The sequence below is a fragment of the Acomys minous genome (genome assembly GCF_964271855.1).
Source record: "Acomys minous genome assembly, chromosome: 4".
NCBI lineage: Eukaryota > Metazoa > Chordata > Mammalia > Rodentia > Muridae > Acomys > Acomys minous.
In genome coordinates, this window is record NC_140486.1 from 112,545,991 (window position 1) to 112,568,938 (window position 22,948).

Sequence of the window (22,948 nt, forward strand, 5' to 3'; positions counted from 1 at the left end):
GGCACTATGGAGTCATGAAGCTGCTCCTGTCAAGGAAGCCAGAAGCAGAGAAAGCTGAAGAGAAAGAGGAAGAAAGTGTTCCTTGGGGTGCACCTCCTTTGAGACACTTCCTTTGTGGAAGCCCTGCTTCTGGAAGCTAGTAGGACCACCGGCTGAGGTAGCCTGTTACACAAGGGTCTGTGGCAGCTGGGCGGGGTAGCGGGGTAGTGGGGTTCTGAGCAGCATTTCATATTCAAGCTGTAACCCTCATATGGGCAAAGTCCCCTGGCTAATAATCTCTGTTCTGTATTAGTATTTCTCAGGCATAAATGTGGATCTGAATCACAGCGTGCGTGCATATGGGTGGTCATGCGTGCATGCGTGCGTGCATGCGTGAGTGCTTCTGTTAAGTAAAGGCAGCCCGTCATCTCTCTGGAGTCTCCATTGGGTGCTTCTGGATGGGTCTAGAAGATGCACATTTTCAGCAAAGTCCTGAGACGGTGTTGAGGATGTCTGTGGGCTTTGCCGCCGAATGACGACCATCCTGGTGGCAGGCTCGATGTTTCCAGAAACACTGAGCCGAGACTAGCAAGCAGACTCTTGGCCACAGAGCTCAGTTTAGAAACCATGATGCTGTAAGAAATTAGAAGGCAGCTGCGAAGTCTGTGGTTTGGGAATCAGCTGAAGATTCCATTTTTACATTTGTTCTAAATTTAGTGATCCCCCCCCCCCCCGTGCAAATAATTTAATGACAGTAGAGATGAAAAAAAGGAAATGACCTTGGGGAAAATGGGGAGCATTGCATCTTCGTTTTTGATGCAGCCAGCCACCCACCCATCCGTCCTTGCTCAGTGTGTTCCCAGGTCCTCCTGCTAAATGGTCTGTGATGTACTTTATACAATTTCCAGGGACTGTGTGCAAAACGCCACACAATGCTTCACTTAGTGCCACCTAATTGCTAATACCTTGGCCAAGTATTTGAGGTTGGAAAAGCAGAAAATTGCTGGGATGATCATGGCCCACATTTCTGCAGATTGGAGGAAGAACAAGAAACCACCCATAACATGAGCATGTCTGGATGGCTTATCTTTAATCTTCTGGGTTTACAAGACATGATGGAATTCTGTGGGGGCATTTTTAAATCATTGCCTTTTAGCTCTCATCAGAGCCCATCCTGCACGCCTGGTGCTAACACTTAATTATAGCCGAGAGAATCTGAGAGATCCAGCGCTCGCTCCTCATCCCAGCAAGCGGCAAGCAAAATCAATAGCCCTGCGCTGGCAACACGATGCTATTGCTGTCTCCTTCGTCTCCCCTGCTCATCTGCAATTGCTTTTATTACTGCAGTTCATTTAATGAGAACAGAGTGTTTGGAGCCAGATGGTGACGTTAGTTCAATCTGGAAGACTCTAATGGAATTGAGTTCAAACCAGGTTAAAAGTAATGGAATTACAAATTTTAGTGGTCATTGTCTCGTAGCAGCGTGCTCTGGGTCCTTGTATGCACCAGGAGTTAGTGCCAGCTCCAAATGAGAGACCTGAAATACAGTTCAGGGAGACCTGGTGTGTTCATGCGCTCACTCATTCAACACACACTCCATTACGTTCCGTATCACAAACATGGCCATTGTGGCTTCTGAATCACGGCCCCTGTAGTGTACTGGGGGTGGCAGGCAGAGCTATGCACACAGGGGGAAAAATCACTCCATGTGTGCGGTCTCTAGAAAGGGAGGGAGCTGGCACGGAGAGACAGAGGACCTGGGAAGGAATAAATACCCAACCACTTTAAAGTCATCGTTTTATTGAGTCTACAGTTATACCACCTTCCCCCAAAAGAATGAAGCGCAAAGACAGAAAAACATCCTACACAGAGACTCAAGCCTCTGGGAATGTCTCCTGCTGTGGGCTAAAGTCCCTCGGAGAGGTCCAAACTTCAAAAGTGGCCCCAACGTGGAATTTTTCCACAGGAAAAGTCAGCAGTAAATATTGACACCGGAATCAATCATCTCTGGTGAAGTTCCTGACTGCTCCAACCAGCCAGGGCAGCTAGGTCGCAGGTGACAAGGATAAGACAGGCTGCCGCCCTCAGCAGAGCCCTTGCTGTCCTGAAGCCTGTTAGAGGCCATCTCCCTGGCTCTGGGTCACAGCTCTCAGGATGGAGCGGGCAGTGCTGCAGGTGCTAGTTGTGCTGGCGCTGGGAATGCACTACCGGTGTGCCTCAGGTAAAGGACACACACACACACACACACACACACACACACACACACACACACACACACACACACACCAATGCGCTCGCTGGCCAGGCTCTAGGTGAGCGCAGCCCTTTTGCGACTTCAACTCCTCTCACTGTGGCCTGCCTGCTTCCAGGGTTCCCGGTGTATGACTACGACCCCTCCTCCCTGCGGGAAGCCCTCAGTGCCTCGGTGGCAAAGGTGAACTCACAGTCTCTGAGTCCTTACCTGTTTCGGGCGACCCGGAGCTCCTTGAAGAGAGTAAGTGAATGGGGACACCTTCCCGGGCTTTCTTTACCATCCCTGTCTGTCTTTGCTTACTTTGCCAAGCAAATTATTTTTATTACAATGATTAGAGCTGGTTGTTCTTTCATGCTCACTTTTTGGACCAAGAAGTGATTTAATTACAGTTTTTCTCTTTTTGTCCTGAGACTCTCAAAGCTTTTGGGGGCATCTGATTCTTTCCCTCTGTGTTTTCCCTCTGACCTTGGCTCCTTCTGTGTGCGTGTCCTGGTTTGTGTGAAGAGCCCCAAAGCCCTCCTGACTCCTAGGGTGCTGTTTGACTCAGGAGTGCTGCCTGGTAAGGAGCCTCTCTTTCTCCTCAGTGTTGGGCTCCCAGTGTTTTTGTTTGTTTGTTTGTTTGGTGTTGTTGTTTTTTGTTTGTTTTTGTTTTGTTTTCATTTTTGGTTTGTTTTTTTGTGTGTGTGTGTTTGTGTGTTGCCTTGGCTGTCCTGGACTCGCTTTGTAGACCAGGCTGGCCTCGAACTCACATTGATCCACATCTGCCTCCTGAGTGCTGGGATTAAAGGCATGAGCCACCACGCCCGGCCTAGGGCTCCCAGTGTTTACAGGAAAGAAACACTGGCTTCTGAGCCAAAGAAACCCACCTATTTTTGTTGACTTGCTAGTACTGTTTCCTGGGCACCCAGAGAACTGGGGAAAGTGACGTTATCTTGGGCTTGCCATGACTTAGTGTGGCAAAAATGAGGGGAAGATGGAGCAGTATCATAGAGAAGCCTCTCTCCTTTCTGCTCCCTGAGACGTTTCACTGTCTTCTTATTGGCTTAGTGGGGGTTCACCGGAAGGTAAGGACAGAAATGAGGAAGATATAGAGTAGCCAAGCTAATGGAGACAAGAGTGACCTGGTGGCCAGGTGGCCCAGCAGCCACTACCTCCACAGAGGCCGCACAGCCACCACAGCCTCTCCCTGCCTTTCCCTTCTCCACTCTATTCTAGGCCACCACCTCTCACACTCAGCCACTCCTTTCACACTCAGCTGCTCCTCTCGCACCCAGCTGCTCTTCTCACACTCAGCTGCTCCTCCATGGAGTACACACTTCACTTTTCCAGCTTGCCTTCAAGTAGATCATGCCCCATTGGTCCCCTTTTGCAGACGCTGTTCCATGTTTTCTTTTCCAAAATCAAAGCAAATTCATTGACTGTTTCAGATGCCTTTTCTAGCCGGGTAGCTGCTCGTGAAGATGTGGGCTGAGCTATAGTGAGGCACCAGCCCAAGCACCTGACTGTCAAGGGTCACACTGAGTACTTTTGTGGGGAGGCACTTGGAGATGGGCGTAGGCAGCTGCCAGCCAAAGGCCAAGCAGCTTCTGGGTGAAAGCCACATCAAAATGAAGCTGCCTCTTCCTCCCGCCCTGCTTTGCTGGCACCCAGGCCACATTCTGTTGGCACTGGATACAATCCTCTTGGAATGTTGTAGAACGTACATCCTCTTGCCAAACTTGCAGATCAACAGTTTAAATTCACTTGTAATTTAGCTATTGCTCACTACAGAACCAAACAATTCATTAAACAGGAGCACAAGGACAGATCCAGAGAGAACAAATCTGGGACAGCGTGGACAGGTAACGAGTGAGACACGGCTAACACAGCATAACCTGACATGTGACCATCGTGGTCATGCAGGCCGGACCCCAGGCACATGGACCTAAAGATAAGCCACTTACAGATGACACATGTGATCCTAACCGATACTTAATGTGACACTTACTGTCTCTGTGTCGCTCTCCCACCTCATCCCTGCCTAACTGTCTCTGTGTCGCTCTCCCACCTCATCCCTGCCTGACTGTCTCTGTGTTGCTCTCCCACCTCATCCCTGCCTGACTGTCTCTGTGTCGCTCTCCCACCTCATCCCTGCCTGTTCCTGATCCTCTTTTGCTCTACTCCATCATTTGAGCTCTGCATTCTACAGTGTCACAGGAAATGCGCACAGGACCACTGAAGTTTCTGCAAAACAAGGGGACAGAGACGGCCTTTACACCAACTCCCTAGTAAGGTGTTCCTCCTCTGTGCGGGAGACCTACTCAGACCCCCTCATTAGTCAGGGTGGCCTTTTTGTCTCTGCATCCCCTCACAACCCCACCAGGGACCTAAGCTGTCCGAGAGAAGGAATAACAAGGCAGTGAAGTGTGGAAGGCTTCTTTGGGCCACTTGCAGTCAAATGAGAGAAGAGACAATTAGCATAAGGACAGAGTTTGTCATTCAAAGGGAAGCAGAGTACAGGATCCTGGAACCCCAGCCCTCTAGCCTGGTTATGGAAAGAATTAAAGGGTGTGTTCGAGACAGATTGCTAACGGTATGGCCAAGTGCTGTTGGCAATGGAAATTGCTGTGGGTGCAAAGAAGCCTGGGTTGATGTTTGACTCTGTAAAGACTTCCCATAGCCACGATCTGTCTGACGTTCCCATCTCTCCAACCTTGCAGTAAGTGGTTTTCCTCTCTTCATGCTGCTCTGATTTTGCCCTGTGACACTGGGCTCTGCTTTTTCCTCAGATAATAAACTCCCTCCTTTGAGTCTCTGCTTACATTTTTCCTCTTCTGGAAGGTTCCTCTGAGTCTTTTTATTCCTCATTTATTTCCTCCCTTCTCCCCCATTACCATGTGCTTTTTGACGTAACTTCAGCACAAACTACAGCATGGGTGGGGTAGTACCCACTCTGGAATCACACCTGCCTGACACCTTTTCTAGTCTGTCTCAGGTGCCCAGCTCACAGGGAAGGACTTGGTATATCACAACATCCGCTGCCCTCAGACCACCCAGGCTTTTCAGGAAGTTTGAAAGTTTCCCTTGGATGCCACCCTTGGTGGAAAGAATTTTTAAAATGATGTCGATTTAGTCATAACTCAAAACTGCTCAACCAAGAGATGGCCTGTGGCTCATTTACTTATTTTATGAATTGGTAGCCGTGTGTGGTACCTTCATTAAGACAATGTCACGACGAGTCCGTGTGCTCTGCTCTTGCTGTTTTCTAGACTGAACTGGCAAAGACTAGATCGTGGCTCCTAGAAGAGATTCAGAGTGATGTATGGGGCACAATGCTTTCGTTGACACATTCAATATATAGCCTTATTTTTGTGAGTTTTCGCTTATAGGTACCTAATATAATATACATTGTAGATTCGTTAGCATTGAATCCACTGCTCGTGGACCTGGGGTTCCCACCCAAAGAACTCTTATTAAATGCATGTGTTTTCTACATAAGGCACATCACAATCTCTTATTCTTGATGCCAGACAGCTTCTTGCACCAGCTTGGGCACTGAGATGACCCAAAGAAAGCACAAAAATGCCAGACACGTGTTTCCCAGCAGAAGCTATACCCTGTTCACGGTGCAGAAGGCAGAGTACCCTGCTTCCTTCTCCTTTTTAGTTGGGGGTATGCACATTGGCTGACTCCGAGTTTTGCCAGTGATTTAGGAGTTACAAATAATATTTGGGGACTGGATGGGTTCACTAGTATGGGCTGTATGAGTGCTGAGAAAGAACTGTTAACATAACTCTTTAAAAGTGATGTTGGCATTGGCATGAAGGGCATACATTCTGTCCCCTCCTCTTCCTCCCTCCCTCCCTCCCTCCCTCCATTCTTGGTCTTGGAGACATGGCCTCTTTCTATAGGACAGGTTGGCCTCAAGCTTGGAACCTCCTGCCTCGGCCTTCTGAGTGCTGGGATTAGAGGTGTCTACGGTTGTCAGTGTTGCATGGTTTTTCTCTATGGGCTTTAGTGTGAGTGTGTCCACTGCACAAAGAGATGCCAAGATAGCACATAGTTTTCCCAGTGAGCAAGTGGCTCTGTCGTCAATGTTTTCCCATTGGGAAGAAGGGGTTATATCTCGCACCATGAACCTCAGGGACATGTCTAGTGCAAATCCATGCTTTGCTTTTGTGAAGGTCAACGTCCTGGATGAAGACACCTTGGTCATGAACTTAGAGTTCAGTGTTCAGGAAACTACGTGTCTGAGAGATTCTGATGACCCCTCCACCTGTGCATTCCAAAAGGGCTACCATGTGGTAAGTGATGCAGAACATGATGCAAGGGGGGACCTCACTACTTCCATGACCATGAGTGGATGGAGAGTCACCAAGTGAGCTTGGCCACTGCCTGTCTGCAAACAGCCACATTCTGGGTCACCACAGGATTTCCTGTCATGAGCTGTGTGCTCTGTGCTGGAAGGAGTGAGCTCTTGAGTTGTGGAATCTGCAGTCTTTAGTGATCTGGCTCAATTCTTTAAGCCTTTCTGCTCCAGTGCCCTATTATGAAATCTCCAGGAGGCAACATAGCAGTCTCCTAAGGTGGAATGCTTTGTATCAGGCATGGTGAATGCAAAGAGGCCGACAGCAAAGGAAAGTCCCAATGCATCTGAAACTGTTCGACATGACTGTGAACTGTGAGCCAAGCTTTGGCACACTGTCCACGATTGGGTGCTGCCCACAGTGTGTCTTTCCTTCTCGTCCTGGTCACATGGCAGGTTTATTTATGTATTCTTTGCAACCAGAAGAGTCAGATATTGTGGGATGGAATGCTCTTGGGTGAGAGTGGAACCATCAGTCCAGACCCAAACTGTTTTCAGGCAAATGAGTGCCTTTCTGAGGTCTCATTACAGAGGAATGGTTTTGTTATTTCTCTCGTGAAATTTCAAGGTGGTTCTGTTTTACAGAGGGCTGTCACATGCATGCATTCCTAACCAAACTGTATGGCCAAGTGACGTGTGTGTGTGTGTGTGTGTGTGTGTGTGTGTGTGTGTGTGTGTATGCCATATAATCAAATATATATCATCTCTACCACTTGTTTCTATTAAAGCAAGAATGGATTCCACACAGCCCTTTTGCTCATGAGGAAAGGCAGGCTTTTCTCGGAGACTGGTATTGAACTTGGGCAGATACTTGAACATTCCCTTCTGTAGTGGGTTCACTTTGGCAAGCTGAACCACCGCTGTGGATTTCTCCTTTCTGCCTCATTTTGCAAGCCTTGCAGTACTTCCCAGCTTATTGTCCAGCGTCTAACCCCTCCCACAGGGTGCTGAAGAAGCAACTCACGACTCTGCCTTTTCCAGCCAACAGCTGCTTGCAGGAGCACCGTGCAGATGTCCAGGGGACAGGTGAAGGATGTGTGGGCTCACTGCCGCTGGGCCTTCACATCCGAGTCCAGCAGCAGTGAAGAGGTATGATGGCGGCAGGGGGGGCCTGTCTCCTTCCAGCTGGGGCTGGGGATGTCCGTGGGAGCTCGATAGGACAACTGGGTCATCATTCAGACATGGGTAGACAGAATTCAGCTCACACAGCTGGTTTCTCCCTTTTATAACTACAGGCTCGCCTTCCATACATCTTCCCACTGCCTCTCAGCCATGCCCTTCCCTCCCCAACACAGCTTTTAACCTCGACTGGACTAAGAAATAGTTCACTTTGGAGCTAAATATGAGTCAGCATGAGCTGAGAGCATAGATTCTGATTAACCCACATGCTATGTCCCAGCGTGATAGCTTGCTTTTTGTTTCATGTTTTTTATAGGAACAGAACAATTGAAGGCATTTTTCAAATACATTTGTGGAAATTTCATATAGGTGGCTTACAGCAAAGAAGGGAGACTTCTATATGACATCAGAGGTATCTGATGTCATTTTTAGCTTTGGGTTTGCTGGGAGCTAGGGAATCTCTACACTCACAAAGGATTTGACTTACTAACCAAAAGGATGTTAGTTCATACATAGAGGTGGGTGATAAAGGCCATCAGGGGCTAAGATAACGCAAGATGATTTGATCCAAGCCTGAGACTTTCCAGCTTCCCACAATCACCAAATGTTACCCAGTTCGTCGGTGAATTGGTGGTGGTGGTGATGGGGGTTCTGTAGTGCAGCAGTTCTCAACCTGTGGGTCGTGACCTCTTTGGGGGTTGAGCAACACTTTCACAAGGGTCATCTAAGACCACCAGAAAACACAGGTATTTACATTATGATTCATAACAGTAGCAGAATTACAGTTATGACTTACCAACAAAAATAATTGTATTGTTGGGGTCACCACAACATGAGGCAAGTCATTCCAATAAGCCTGTTAAGGAGTCGCTATATTATGAAGGTCAAGGACCACTGTGCTGGGGGACAGGACTGATAAAATCCCTCTATTTCTGTCTCTGTCTCTGTCTCTGTCTCTCCATCTCTCTTTCTTCTTTCCTCCTTTATTCCCTCTCTTCCTCCTCCCTTCATCTTTCTCCTTTTTCTTTTAACCCTCTTATCCTCGCTCCCCTCTCACTGTCCTTCTCTAAGATTTGGGACTTGATTTCAGAACAGCACTTACCAAATTTCCAAGTTTGACACCCACGTCTGTAGCTTAGTGGAGAGCACAGGGACGTTTTTGTTGGACCAGTGTTCAAAACTGTTTATTAGATCTTCACTCTAGTCAGGATACTTGACCCTTATTTAACTTCCAGGACCTGCGGCTTCTTCATCCATTAAATGCTGAGTAATAAAGACAGCTGCTATTACCAGAGGTTTCAGAGCAAAGGCCAGCCAGGCTCCAGTCTCAACAGGCTAGGTGAGGCAACCCATTCCACTAAGCCAGTTAAAGAAATAGTGAAAAGCCACGAGAGATTTATTTAATGGGGCCAAATTGGGAAAAGCAATAGACAAAAGGGTCCAGTGATCCCCAAGTCCATCTTTGGAGTCTAGACATGACTCTTAGGTTTACAGGGAAAAAAATGAGGCAAGAGGTTAAGAGGCATATGCATGACTAAGCACTTTTTATCAAGGTGTGAACCCCTCCCCCAAGCCCATCACTGACTCATCATTATTTCAGCCCCAATCTGTCCTACAATCTGGTTGAGTAAATTGATAATCTATTCATCGTTGTCTTTGTCCCAGAGATCCAGCCTAGTTCTTACACCTGATGGCTTCTGTTCCAGTATAGTGCCTTAGGAGGGAGAGATGGGGTCCTTCAAAGTTTTGATCCTCTTGAAATCAAAAGTGACCTGGGTTTAGGAATATTGACTTGTCTCTGAGCCTTCAGCCCTGGAGGGGAATGAGATATGTCAGATAAAGGCTTCTGAGTGATTACCCTGTGGGTCCAAATGAGGCCTCAATGGATGTGAAATACCAGCAGTAGGGTTTGTATAATAGATGTTGAGTCAGTAGCAGAGCCTTTTGCCCCTAATTGCCTTGGAGATATGTATTAGTTACCTTACTGGTTGCTGTGACAAAAACAACTTAAAGGAGAGTTCAGCTGGGCTCACAGTTTGAAGGCACAGCCCATCACAGCAGGCTAGGCATGGCAGCAAGGATGGCTTTAGCTATGGCAGCAGGAGATCATGAGTGTGAGGTACTGGTCACACTGTGTCTGAAGTCAGGAACAGGGGTGGGGTGGGGCAGAGTTCTGGTCCTCCACTGGCTTTTTCCATTTCCTCTTTTTATTTAGCCTAGGGCCCCAGACCATGGGATGGCACTGTTGTATTTAGCGCAAATCTTCTCTCCTTACTTAAACCTTTTCATAGAGTCCCCAGGAGCTGTGTCTTCTACTTAATTCCAAATTTCATCATGTTAACAACCGGCAGTGGCCATGACAAAGTGGTTTGCAATATTACCATGAAATCAATGATATACATTTATAACTTGATGTCCCATTACATCCTTGACTGCTTTCCATACTAGACTGCATCCCCTGAGGCTAAGGAATGTTCATTTTCATCCACTTCATTTATACTTGATACCAGATAGGTGTGTAGACACACTTTTAAAATATATTTTTAGTTTGGTTTCTTATATCTTTTTCTCCCTTCTCCACTCCAATCCATCCCAACACCCAAATACCATGTAGGAGAGAAAGAAGGCTAATGGAGAGGAATGTAGTTCTCTTTGGCTACTTTGTGCTGTTTAAGGTCATCGGGTTCTTTGGGGCAATACCAATCTCTGTCATCAGGATATTCAGCCAGTAACAGCAAATGCTGCAGCTGCCTTCTCTTCCTCCTCCAATCGTCTCCTCCAAGCGTTCTTCTTGCAGCCCTTCTTCCTCTTGCATGTCTCTGCACAAGGCAGTTTCCTGTTGACAAAGATCATGTGCCCTCTCATGAGGCTGTTATCAGCTATGGACAGAGAGGAGCAGTCCTGTAGCCCACAACTGGCATTAAAACAAAAATGTGGTTACATAACACAGCTGATTTTTTAAAGAAATCAAAACTTCCACAACATAGGTGCTCAGTAAATACTTGTTAAAAGAATACAAGAAATCTGGGAAAGAAATGAGCAGGAATACAACACAAAGAGGAACCTTCTAGATTCCAATGGTGAGATTAACATCACAGTTACATCATTTGCTCATTAATAGTGGGATGATATTCTTGACAAGTGTTTACATCTTTTCCACTATCGTACAGCTGTATAGAATAACTCTCTCTCTGTCTTCTATCTTATTCAATTTTCCAAATGGAACTCTTTTATGAACATTGTATTAAAGGTGTATAAAACTCCAACTTCAAGGACTGCACGTGAGCGCTAGTGCCTTCCATGGAGTTGGCATACCCACCCCTTGGTTGTTTTATCATGAAGTGTATTTTAGAATTAGGAAGCCATGAAACCAATGACCAGAGACCTCAGGGTCACATGAGAATATCTTCTCAGTGCATAGAAAAAAACCCACCACCACCACTACCAACAACAACAAAAACATTGTTGACTGATCTCAGTCACACTGCCTACTTCTGAGGGGTCATCCTCCCAGGTAATTTCTGAGCTTTCCCAAGAGCTGTAGTTTGAAGATTTTCTTTTCTTGATGCTGAGTACCAAGGATCCCCTTTCCTGTACTGTCTGAGTTAAACTCTCTGATATACCTGTGACATGTGGTCCAGCTAACTCAGAAACAAGGGCCAAACGAGGCGAAGGTAACATTTTACCGTGTATTGTTATATATGCTTTCTATGTACACTGTGACTTTTATTTTTGTGTGCTGCTGAGGATGGGATGAAGGGCCTCCCAAACACAGTGTGTGCTTTGCCACCAAGCTATACATCCTTAGTCCCTGATGAAATGTATTTTTTTTCTTTCTTTTTTAAGCCAACACCATTATTAAGCCACAGTTCCATGGCATACAGTCTACCTTTTAAACATGACAGCTCATTGGGGTTGGGTATATTTGTGTGGTGGTCGTCAAGTTGTTACCACTATCCAAATTCAGAATCCATCCTCCCACCCCCAGCAAACAGATCTGCTTTCCGTGATGTCGTCCATCCTAGTCACATCACATAAATAGCCCCGTACAGCATGTGTCCATTTGTGACTAGCTTATGTCACTTAGCCGAATATTTTGCAGGCTCGTGCAGGCTGTAGAATTATAAATAAATGTGTTTGCATGTAGTATGTAAAAGGATATGCAGGAACTTCGTTCCTTTTTATTGTGTAATAATTCCTCATTGTGTGGTCATGCTATGTGTTATTTATGTGTGCATCAGCTGGCAGACATTGTAAGCTATTTATGCATATTGGCTATTATCAATGGCAGCGCTAGGAGCATCTGTGCCACAAGTTTCTGGGGATACATAGTTTTAATCCTTTTGGGAATAGAGTTGCTGAGTGCACAGTAACTGTTGAGCATTTTGAAGAACTTCCAAACTGGGTCCCATAGCAGCTGCACTGTTTAACATTCTTACCAGCAATGTGTAAATCTGCCTTCCTTCCCTCCTTCCCTCCCTCTGTCCCTCTGTCCTTCCCTCCCCACCTCTCTTTCTCTCTCTGTTTTTCTTTTTAAAATGTTTTTGGTGAGACAGGCTTTTGCTATGTAACACAGGATAACCTTCGCATGTAGCCCAGGTTGGCCTTGAGCCTATTCACCTGTCTCAGCCTCCCAACCACTGGGATTGCAGTCATACATAACCATAGCTGGCTGAGGGCTTCTGTTTCTACACTTTCTTGCCGATTTGTTACTGCCTGTCTTTATTTTAGCTGTGTGATATGTGTGAAGAGGTACATTGTGAGGGTTTAATTTGCATTTTCCTCATGACTGTCCGTTTGCATGTCTTCTCAGGGGGAATGGCAATCCCTTTTATTGTTGGCTTCTTGGCAAATAGTTCCTCTCGCTTTGCACCTTTTTCTTTCTGGGTGACGCCCTTTGTCACATTCAATTTCTTGCTCTTTTATTGTCTGTGAAGACTCAAAAACACTTAGGCCTTATATTGGTGTTCTTCTCTGGTTTAGTTTTTACACACACTGTGGGGAAATGGTCAAATGCCATTCTTTTATGTGGTTTTTGGTTGGCCTAGCATTGTTCACTGAATTGCATTAATAAGGTCAATCACTCGATCAGTCCCCAAGACAGGAGCTAGAGTCTTGCTGTGGCTGCTGAAGTTGGAGAAGCTGCCGGCAGGCAGAAAGGTGGGAGACTTCCTTCTTGACTAACATGTGGAATTTTGGTGCTTTCTACAAACTACCTGGGGCCCTTTTGATCTCTCATGAGTGTAGATTAGAATTCTCCCAGAGACATTTCCTCTAAACCTGTACCTTTTTATATGAACTTGGTCCATTTATGAAGCTCTGTTTCTGCTTTGCAACATCTGAGAGCACATACTGGGTTAGCAAAAGCTTTGGCTTCAACCTAAACTTCATATAACTAACTCTTCTCTGTGTGATTTCCTGCCCCCTCCTTCGCTTTCTCACCTTCCTTCCTTCCTTGCTTCTGCCCTTTCTTTTCTTTGTGGGGAGGACAAGGTCTCACTCCACAACCCAGGCTTGTCTTGTGCTCATGATCTCCCTGTCTCTGTCACTTGGCTGTGTGGATTCTGGCATGCACCATCACCCCAGTGTCCCCTGTGTTATTGTCCTTTAAAATTAATTAATTAATTCACACTCACATATAATAATTATAATAATACTTCTATAATAATAATACAATAATACTTATTATTTTATGTGCATGAGTGTTTTGTATGTGTGTATATTTGTACACAGTGTGTGCGGCTGGTGCCTGAGGAAGCCAGAGGAGGGCGCCAGATCCACTGGGGTTGGAGTTACTGATGGTCATAAGCTGCTGTGTGGGTGCTGGAAATTGAACCCAGATCCTCTTAACCACTGAGCCATTTCTCTAGCCTCTTATTGTGATTTCTTGGAAATACATATTAAATATCATAAAGAGCCATCCTTATTTTGCTGAATGCATTATATACCTGAGTCCTGTATGTAGCATTTACAGTTTTCTCTGTCACCCTGATACCTGAAATTCTTTAGATGATTTTTGGGGACATGGAAAGATCCTACAGACGGAGAAATGATTATCTACTTGGTAAGTTGATCTGTGTTTCCTTTAAAATGAGTTGCTTTTCCTTCATACAACAGTTCTCTGGGAATCATTTAAAGCTGGGTATGTCTAGCTTTTCTAGAGACAACCTTCCAACAATTAAAGTCATTACGAAAAGCAAGCGCTTGGCTTCACTCTTGCTCTCTTCGTAGCTCACTGGGTTCTCCATATAGGACCGCACTCAGTGGGCCCGACACTGCAGGACGGCAGGGCCAATGCCAGGTTCCCTTGTTCTGCTTTGTTTCTATTGCTGGGATGAAACACCACAACCAATGGCAGCTTGGGCATGAGAGTGCTTATTTGGCTTACACAGCTCATGTCCACCACAGTCCACCATGAAGGGAAAGCAAGGTAGGAACCTGGGGGCAGGAACTGATGCACATGGGCCATAGAGGAATGCTGCTTGCTGGCTTGCTCTCCATAGCTTACTCAGCCTGGTTTCTAATACAATCCGGGGCCACCTGCCCAGGGGTAACAGCACCCACAGTGGGCTGAGCCCTCCCACATCAACCATCAATTGAGAATATGTCCTGCAGACTTGTGTACAGGCCAATCTGGTAGGGATGTTTTTCTCAGTCAAGGTTTTCACTTCTCAGATGACTTAACTTAGGTCAAGCTGACAAAAACAAAGCAAAGCAAAACAAACAAACAAAAAAACCCAAACCAAGTAGCAGACACATTAAGAGCCTTCATACTTAAATACTCTTGCTCTCCCTTCCTCCACCATTCAAGCTGTAGAGTTTAGTGTGTCATTATGTACCCAATCAGGGTAGACTCAGCTGTCTCCAGTCACGTGACTGGCACTCATGTCACTATCGCTCATGGTGTCTTGGTTGGGTGATAAGAGGGCCATCTTTTCCCCACTTAGAAGCCATTTTATGTGTTTTCGATGAGTCTTCCTATTGGTCTTTTAAAAAAATATATTTTATTAATTTATTCATATTACATCTCAATTGTTATCCCATCCCTTGTATCCTCCCATTCCTCCCTCCCTCCCATTTTTTCCCTTACTCCCCTCCCCTATGACTGTGACCTCCTCTTCCTGTATATGCTCATAGGGTATCAAGTCTCTTTTTGGTAGCCTGCTATCCTTCCTCTGAGTTAAAGTCAATAAGACTCTGCTGTCTGTCCTTCGCTGCTCCTCTGTTTATGGAGCAAACTCACAGCATAAGTTGGATAATTGCAGCACTCTCTGGAGTAGATGGAGAAGCCTGGCCTGATGATTGTTAACATGTTACAGGTTTTCTTTCTGATGAATCCAGAAGTGAACAAATCCATGACCGGTCAGTTGGTGAGTGGTCTGTTTCCCTCTGTAAGATGCCACTAGCAACTTTGCTGATCAGAAGGGTCCACACTGAAGCCAATGCATAGGGGACACACCCTGAATTAGGAAATCATTTCAACAAACAGGAACATTAATACGTATAATTACTTTGCACACCATGAAAAGGTAGCTTGGATGCACTAGCTCATGAGTCGCCACTGGCTTTCCTTCTTGTCCCACCTGGAGCATTTTCTGGGCAGCCTTCCCTCTGACCATCTCCCTACTTGGCCAGATTTGACCGGACTTCTCAGTAAATGGAGGAGACAGGGACTTTACTCCTTCCCCTGGACTGTCGGTTTCCTTATGCAGTCTTCTGGGTGGCTCTGTCAGCCCCAGGTTCTCCACTTTTATCCAGAAGAGTTGAGTATTGAACGCACTTGGTGTTAATTGGCAAACGTGGACTACATACCCACACTCCTTTACCAAGGCTTTCTCCCTTGGCCATCACCACCAGGCCGTGGCCGAGCCATATTCTCCCGCTTCTTTCAGGCTTCTGTAAGGTAATTCTATGTCTATTTCCCATGCAATGGCAGGCTAGGGCAGAGTCAGTTTTCCCCTTAAGAGGGTCCCACACTTGTACATCCTTACCCCCCCTGCATGGTCTGAACTGTAGAGTCTTGTGTGTGGCAATGTGCCCCTTTAAGAGTCAGGGCTCAGCCGCATCTTTCTAGTCAGGATGGACTCTGTTGTTCCCAGCCATGTGATGAGGACAGAGGCGAAGACTTTGAACCTCTCAGTCTTCCAGGCCTGTGCATTCTCCACACTGCTTTCCGGCATTGTGAAATTCACCCTGTGCCCAGTGCCCTGTCATAATAAATGACACTGATATTCACGCATTAGGGAACTCTGTGTCTGATCTTTATGCTCCAATTGATCCTGTGTGCTGGAATTAAACCTGAAACTTAAGTTTTTTAAATGCCCCCAAGGGTTGTCTCTTTGAAGAGAACGCACAGCTGGCAGAGCCATGACCACTGTTGATGTGTTCTTTTGGGCATTTCTTTCAGAACTGCCTTCAGAAGCCACAGCCTATTCCTTCAATGTCTGCCACAGTAGCAACTGTGAGCTCTTGCAATTTTACCCTGGAAATGGTCAAAACCAGGAAATAAATTTGATTGATCACATTGATAACCTACATGAGGGCTTTATTACTGATTGCTATATACCAACATATTCCCAAATTCAACATCTCTGACAGCAAACTGTGATTATCTTGTCATTTCTGGGGTTAAGAAGACAGGAGCAGCTTAGCTACATGAAGTGAATGGAAAGGCTGTTGATCAGTGCTTTCACCTGACATTGATTGGGGCCAGAGGACTGGTATGCAAGCTCCTGGCTTTGTGTTTGGAAGGTCTGGGGTCCCCATGGCATTTGTACTGAAAACTAGTTTCTTACTACATGGGTATCTTGACATCGATGTGTGAGTGTCCTTAAATCATGTCAGACTTCCACATGAGTGGAAGGTGGGAGGTAGGAAGTGATGAGAGGTAGGAAGTGGGAGAGGGAGAGAGACAGAGACAGGGAGAGACAGAAAGAAACAGAGTCATAGTCACACATGAAGAGAGAGACAGAGACATAGTCAGAAGGAAACATACACAGGGTGGGGGTGGGGGAGAGAAGAGAAGAGAAGAGAAGAGAGAGAGAGAGAGAGAGAGAGAGAGAGAGAGAACAGTTCAGATGTGAATTCATGTGCCCAGTCCTCTTGTGTGTGTGTCAGAAGGCATCTCCAAGCCAACACTTAAGCACATTTGGGCCTTGGAGCATCATTAATGCATATGTACAGCTGTCCCAGAGATGCCTTTGAACATGATGATTTAATTTAATTCCACGAATGTGTGTGACAAGCATGGGACAGTTTCCACAGAGGACTGAGAGAGAAATGTGACAGCTCTTGCCCTTGGGGGCTTACAGTTGAGGCCCAGAGTGTGACATGGGCTTCAGAGTGAGAAGGCAGCTCTGGGTGCTGCTGCGACATTAGGGACTAGGGATGGTGCCTTGGGTGTTCTTTGGGCAGTGAGGGCTCAGGTTGTGTTTGGCTTGTTCTTATTAGTTTACAACTGACAGAGTCTGCTTGTCCCTGCCATCTTTAGAGATCATGAGAAGGAGACATCTTCCTGCACATAGAAGGTTCCTGAACCTCCATCACAGAGCAAGAATAAATTCTGGCTTTGAGTGACACCCTGGAGGTAAGAGACAAGACTTACATGGTGACTGTTTAGAAGCTGAAGGAACCTGGATTGATGCTGTGGCATCCTTCCCATGCTCCTCAGTGCCCTCTCTGGCTTTCTGTTGCCTCCTGTCTTCTCCAGGCTCTGTGTTTCCATCTCATAGACTTTGATCCTTCCACCCTGTCATCTGCTGTTCCGGACACAATCAAGTTTCTCCACTTTACAAACTACAAAGAGAATCGCCCTTGTTTTAACCAGTCTCTATCCCAACACCGCCTTCCCTCCATCCTTTCTTCCCAGGAGACTCCATAACATTCTTCACGGAATCTTCCTTGGCTTCCCTTTGTCATTTCAACACTGGTGGCCACACATACCCTCTCAGCCCAGGTTTTTTTCCCTCCCTTCTATAAATGACTCTGTCATCTCTTCCTCTTACCTGCCCATCACTGTCAGTTATGTGTAGGCTATCTTCAAATGTGTCACCCTCTCCCAGGATCTGGGTCTTTATGTTAGCTGCCTGCTAGAGGCATTGGCCATGGGTGTACTGTGAGATCCAGCTGTTCTGTTAGCCTCCTTTTGGGATTGATGTCATTGCTACCCACCTAATTTTCTCAAGTTAAAGGTCTGGGGACATCACTGAACCTTCTCTGTGTTTCCACACCTCCTGGAATCCGTGGGGATACAGGGTTGTCTGTTGTATAGGCACATCTATCTAATAGAAGCCTGTCCTTTCCTTTCCTCACTCCTGATGAACTGTTTGCATTCCAGCCCCAGGGCCTCATCCCACACTGCCTACCTTGCCTGCTGCCCTTGGGTTTGTCTTGAAAGAAGAGGAGACCTTGGTCCTTCCCTGGTCCCCTCTGATGCTGACTTTACTTGCAGGGCTAAAGCCAAGGTGTACAAAATCCAGATGCTGAGCACAACAGAACAATGGCTTTGACAGCCTCCCTAGTGTTTTGGGGGGGGCTGTAGACTGAGCCCTGATCTACTAAGGTGTCACCCGGCATGGTGGATTCTCAGTGCCGTACACTTCTCAGTTAGTAGGCATGAGAACACGTAGAGTAAGTATTCTGAAAACTCAAAAGTATCAAAGGGATGCCATCATGAAGGATACACTTAAAAGGAAACCAAAGACACAATCGCAGGGGCTGGAGCTGGAGAGATGGCTCTGCAGTTAAGAGTACTTGTTGCTCTTGCAAAGGACCTGGGTTTGATTCCCAGCACCCACATGGCAGTTCACAACTATGTGCAACTCCAGTTCCAGGGTACCCAGAATCCTCTTCCAACCTTTGTGGTCACCAGGCACACATGTGGTACACATACTTACATGCAGACATTGAAAAACGAACAAAATAAATTTTAAAAATCTTTTAAAAAATCACAACCATCTGTAACTCCAGTTCCAGGGGATCCAGTACCCTCTTCTGGTCTCTGAAAATACACACACACAGACAAACACTTTCAGAGTTGCTGAGCGTGGGATCCAGGGAGCTTCCTGTACCTTCATCCCAAGTCTCTGCATTCAGCCCATGACTCCAGGCACATCCATGCTCAGTCGGTGTCCTTTGAGCTGGGATCTTTCACTTTGGTTTTTTTTTTTTTGAGAGACTTTCCCATGAAAGATAGCTAAGCACAGCACAATTAATTTTAACAACTTACAATTTGAAAGAGCTCAACTGACATTTTGCTAAAATAGAGAGAAAAATCCACCATAGCACGAAAGATGCAAGTGGCAGATTTTCTTTTTTAGTCTAAAAATAAAAACCAGCTTCTTACTGAGATCAAGAAACTAGTCATTTTGAAGAAAGACTCATTGTATTCTTTACACGAGTGCAAAAACTCACCCCTTGCCCTGTAGAGCATCTGGAGAGAGGGGAGGGGTATGAAGACAGGATTTTCAGTGGATCAGCTGTGGTGTGTTTATTAATGACATGATGCCATCAAGTGTGCATGCGTGCACGTGTCACAATGTAGTTGCATCATCTAACATCTGCAGAGAAACGAATCACCCAAAACTCATGACTTTAAAAACAGCACACACGGAACGCCAACGGCAGTAACATCGGCCGGTATATTGATTTTTGCTAGTGTCCCTATTGCATCTCTGCCCTCACATGACCTCTAGCGGGTCAGATTTTGAAACAGTCCACCACATTGCCTAGAGTCATAAAATGAGGCTAGCGATGTCCACACAGTGAGGCACCTAGTAAGGAGGCAGCCTCAGTGTGCTCTGGCCTCACTTTCTGATCCTGCACCACTCCCTACGACAGGCGTCCAGCCCTGAGAGCAGGGCTCAGCACCTCCAAGGCTGCTTGTCAGCCTTTGTTTATTTGTCTTCCCATTAGACCATGAACTTGTTGCAGATGCATTACCTGGCTATCCTTATTATTTTAGCCCAGTGACTAGTTGAAGATATCCCGAATGTCTATATAAAATCATTTATAAAAAAAATGCCCTTATAAATTCCATTAAATAATCAGGATAGAATGAGTGGATGGCTGACCATAAGTGAGATTGCTATTTTAAAACTGTGAATCACGTTTTTCCCCCATTTTTATCATGAGCCTGTCTCAGTCCCCAAATTAATATAGAAACTGAGCAAGTGAGTCTATAATTTAATAAATACTCTTCTAGGCATCTCTAAGGTTGCCAGAAGTGAGTTAACACTAGAGTTGCGAGTGAAACGTACTATTTAGTAAAAGAGCCATAATCTTGTTTGTTAGTGGGACTCTAAAGGAGGAAGTTTGGAAACCCAGGGCCCAGTTCTGATGCTGGAAAGGGTCTATTTGAGGGTCTGCACTAACTTAGTCTTTGTAAGTTCTGTCTTGACAACTGTGGAGTGGCCAGAAGGATCTGAGCCAGGCCATTTTCCTTTATGCTGCCCTGGCACTGTCCATGGGATTGTTAGCTGGTGCCTAAGAGCAGTGGCAGAGGCAAGTCTGATGATGGGTTTGGTCCATGAGCCAATAGTGAAAAGATCAGTCCCACACTCTTCTGCTTGTTCCTTCAGCCCTGGTTGATCAAATGACTCACAAGTATGTTTGCTGCCTTCACACCCATTGCCTTATGTCAAGCATATAGTGAGCACCTGTTTCTTAGAGAGGGAAGCAAGGTGCTAAGAGAGGCCCTGCTCATAGAAGTGGTGCTCGGATTGGTGTTTATATTTTCATATCTGCTTCCTACACTTCTGCTTTCTTCTTGTGATTCATCTCAATGTGAAACTTCAGTCTTTGAGATACGTTTGTCTTGTGCTTAGTAGCCTGCCTCCCTCCCTCCCTCCCTCCCTCCTCCTCCTCCTCCTCCTTCTTCTTCTTCTTCTTCTCTCTCTCTCTCTCTCTCTCTCTCTCTCTCTCTCTCTCTCTCTCTCTCTCTCTCTCTCTCTCTCTCTCTCTCTCTGTTCTTGCCAACTAGCTGCAACTTTTCAAGTGTGAGCAGTGTACTTACCACCACCAACCAGGTGGGGGCACTCTTCCCTAACACCTGAGGCACCATGGCCTCTTGGGGAGTGATTTCATTGTTCAGGCTTCAGACTCAGTAGTGAGAATTTCTTGTTATGATGTCCACAGCATACTCACCCACAGAAGGGAGCCAGACTCCACAGAAAGAGAAGGGGGGTAAAAACCCACAGGGGCTCAGAGGCAAGAACCTGACCATCCTTCACTCTCCATTTTCCCCTGCCTTTCATTTCTGCCCTCTGCCTCTCTTATCAATTGCTGTACCAGGCCCAGTAAGTTCCCATGATTTGTGGTAGTTACATTCAATGCACGTGAGAACATGAGACCACTGAATACCTAACCATTGCAGCTTTGAAAAACATGAGGTTCGGTGTCTCTGAGCTGTGTTCCTGACATTTACCTTAATAGAATATTGTGCAACATTGGTTCTTAAAAACAACAACAACAACAACACCCACACGTTAAATGCAAAGTCACCATGTTGTTACTCCAGCTAGAGAAAAGCAGACCCAGCCTGAGCCTGGAGGGGCAGAGCGGTAACCCCATCTACACAAGAGGCTGAGGCTAGAGGATTGCAAGTTCGAGACCTGCCAGGGTTACAGAGATTTCAAAGTCAGCCTGAGCAATTTAATGGGACCTTTAAAAAAATGCTTGTTAGAAAGGCTATGGCTGTAGCTCAGTGGCAAGTGCTTGCATAGCATGTGAGAGACCTAGATTCAGTCACCAACACACCACACACACACACACACACACACACACACACACACACACACACAGGCACACATGGCGAGGGATGGGGAGGAAGGCACTTGGAACTTCATGTATCCTGCTGTACTACAGCCACATCCATGTCCCCCGCTATCTATGACTTTAAATATTTTGGGACATCAATATTGTGTCTTTTTATCTTTATAATTCTCAATCAACGTCCCATGCATTCTTGCTTACTGAGCAGATTAATTGATGGATGAATGAGTGGATGGATTCGTGAAATTTTGGTCTCCAGCTCCAGCTCCTCAGATTCCCACAGCCACTGCTTTGCTTGGCTCCTCCGTTCCCCGTTCACAGACCTGCACCCGGCTCGAGCCTCTGCAAGGGGTCTTTCTGGTCTTCCCTGTTTTGAAACATAAGCTCCCTTTTAGTGACTGTGTCTGTCCCTTGTTCAGGCTACGTTATCTTCCTGTGGTGTCTCTCCCTCTGTCTATGGTCCAAAGCAAGTTGCTTTGTGCAGATCTCTTTTGTTCGTGTCTCCTGTAATATTTAGATCGCTCTTTGAGTAGTGCCCAGATATCCCAGGCTGGAGTCCTGGAATCCAGGAAACACAGAGATGCCGACACACACCGTGGTGGTCTAACCTGCCCCTCCTCCTCTCTTGAATAGAATCCTTGAATGAAAGAAAGAAAGAGAAGCAGAAGCGACAATGAAGAAAGACATGGGGAGAATTGTCACTTTCCTTTTGATGAACTCCGTTCTGCAATAAAAGTCATCCTCTTCCTGTAAGACTCTGTCATTGTCTGTAGTTTTTCATCTGTGGGGTGCCCCATGAGGTTTCTCCATCCACTCTGACACGTCAATGGATGCTGTCTTTGTGCTGGTGACTATATTGCTAAGATTTCCTGGGTGCAGCTTGTCTTACAGCAGACTCCCTGTCCTCTGGTCTTAACAGTTGTCCCACCTCTCTTTAACAATGTTTCCAGAGCCTTCTAAGGGGTTATAGATGTATCAATGGAGGTCGGACACTCCACAGTCTCTCACCTTGGCAGTTTTCTGTGATGGCCTCCATCTGACACGAGAAGAAGCTTCTTTGATGGAGAGAGAGAGCTATGCTTACCTGTGAGTATGAGGAGACTTTTTTTTTTTTTTTAGAATGGTGTCTGAGATTATAAGCATGTTCCTGCTTCCCTTAGAATGTTTAACCCAGTGTTCATAAATCATGAACTCTCTTCTGCCTTTGCAGTTGACTCCATCACTCCCTCTGCTCCAGTAAACTCCCACACTCTGGACCCACCAAAGATTTTACCCATAAACATCTGTGCAGTGCAGCTGGGATTTATGGCCAAACTAGGCTAAAAGCTACACACAATTTAGTTATTAATTTACATATTTTTATAATTTCCAAATCTTTGAATTCACTACACATTTCTTCCACAGTCCTCTGGAGAAGACAGCAGTAGATACACACGGTTGTGAAATGGCTGGTCCTCGCTCAGCAATTGTCCTTGGTACGA

The 22,948-nt window shown here is 46.0% G+C and overlaps 1 protein-coding gene across 1 annotated transcript; it reads left to right on the forward strand.

The window, feature by feature from the left end:
- Positions 1 to 1,940: 1,940 nt before the first annotated feature.
- Positions 1,941 to 22,220, forward strand: SPP2 (secreted phosphoprotein 2). The gene is made up of 8 exons (XM_084779698.1): positions 1,941 to 2,200; positions 2,349 to 2,473; positions 6,397 to 6,516; positions 7,560 to 7,667; positions 13,707 to 13,761; positions 15,017 to 15,067; positions 17,188 to 17,283; positions 22,101 to 22,220. Exons 1-7 carry the CDS (start codon positions 2,134 to 2,136, stop codon positions 17,271 to 17,273), a joined length of 612 nt encoding a protein of 203 aa, XP_084635824.1. The 5' UTR covers positions 1,941 to 2,133; the 3' UTR covers positions 17,274 to 17,283; positions 22,101 to 22,220.
- The last annotated feature ends 728 nt before the right edge of the window (positions 22,221 to 22,948 follow it).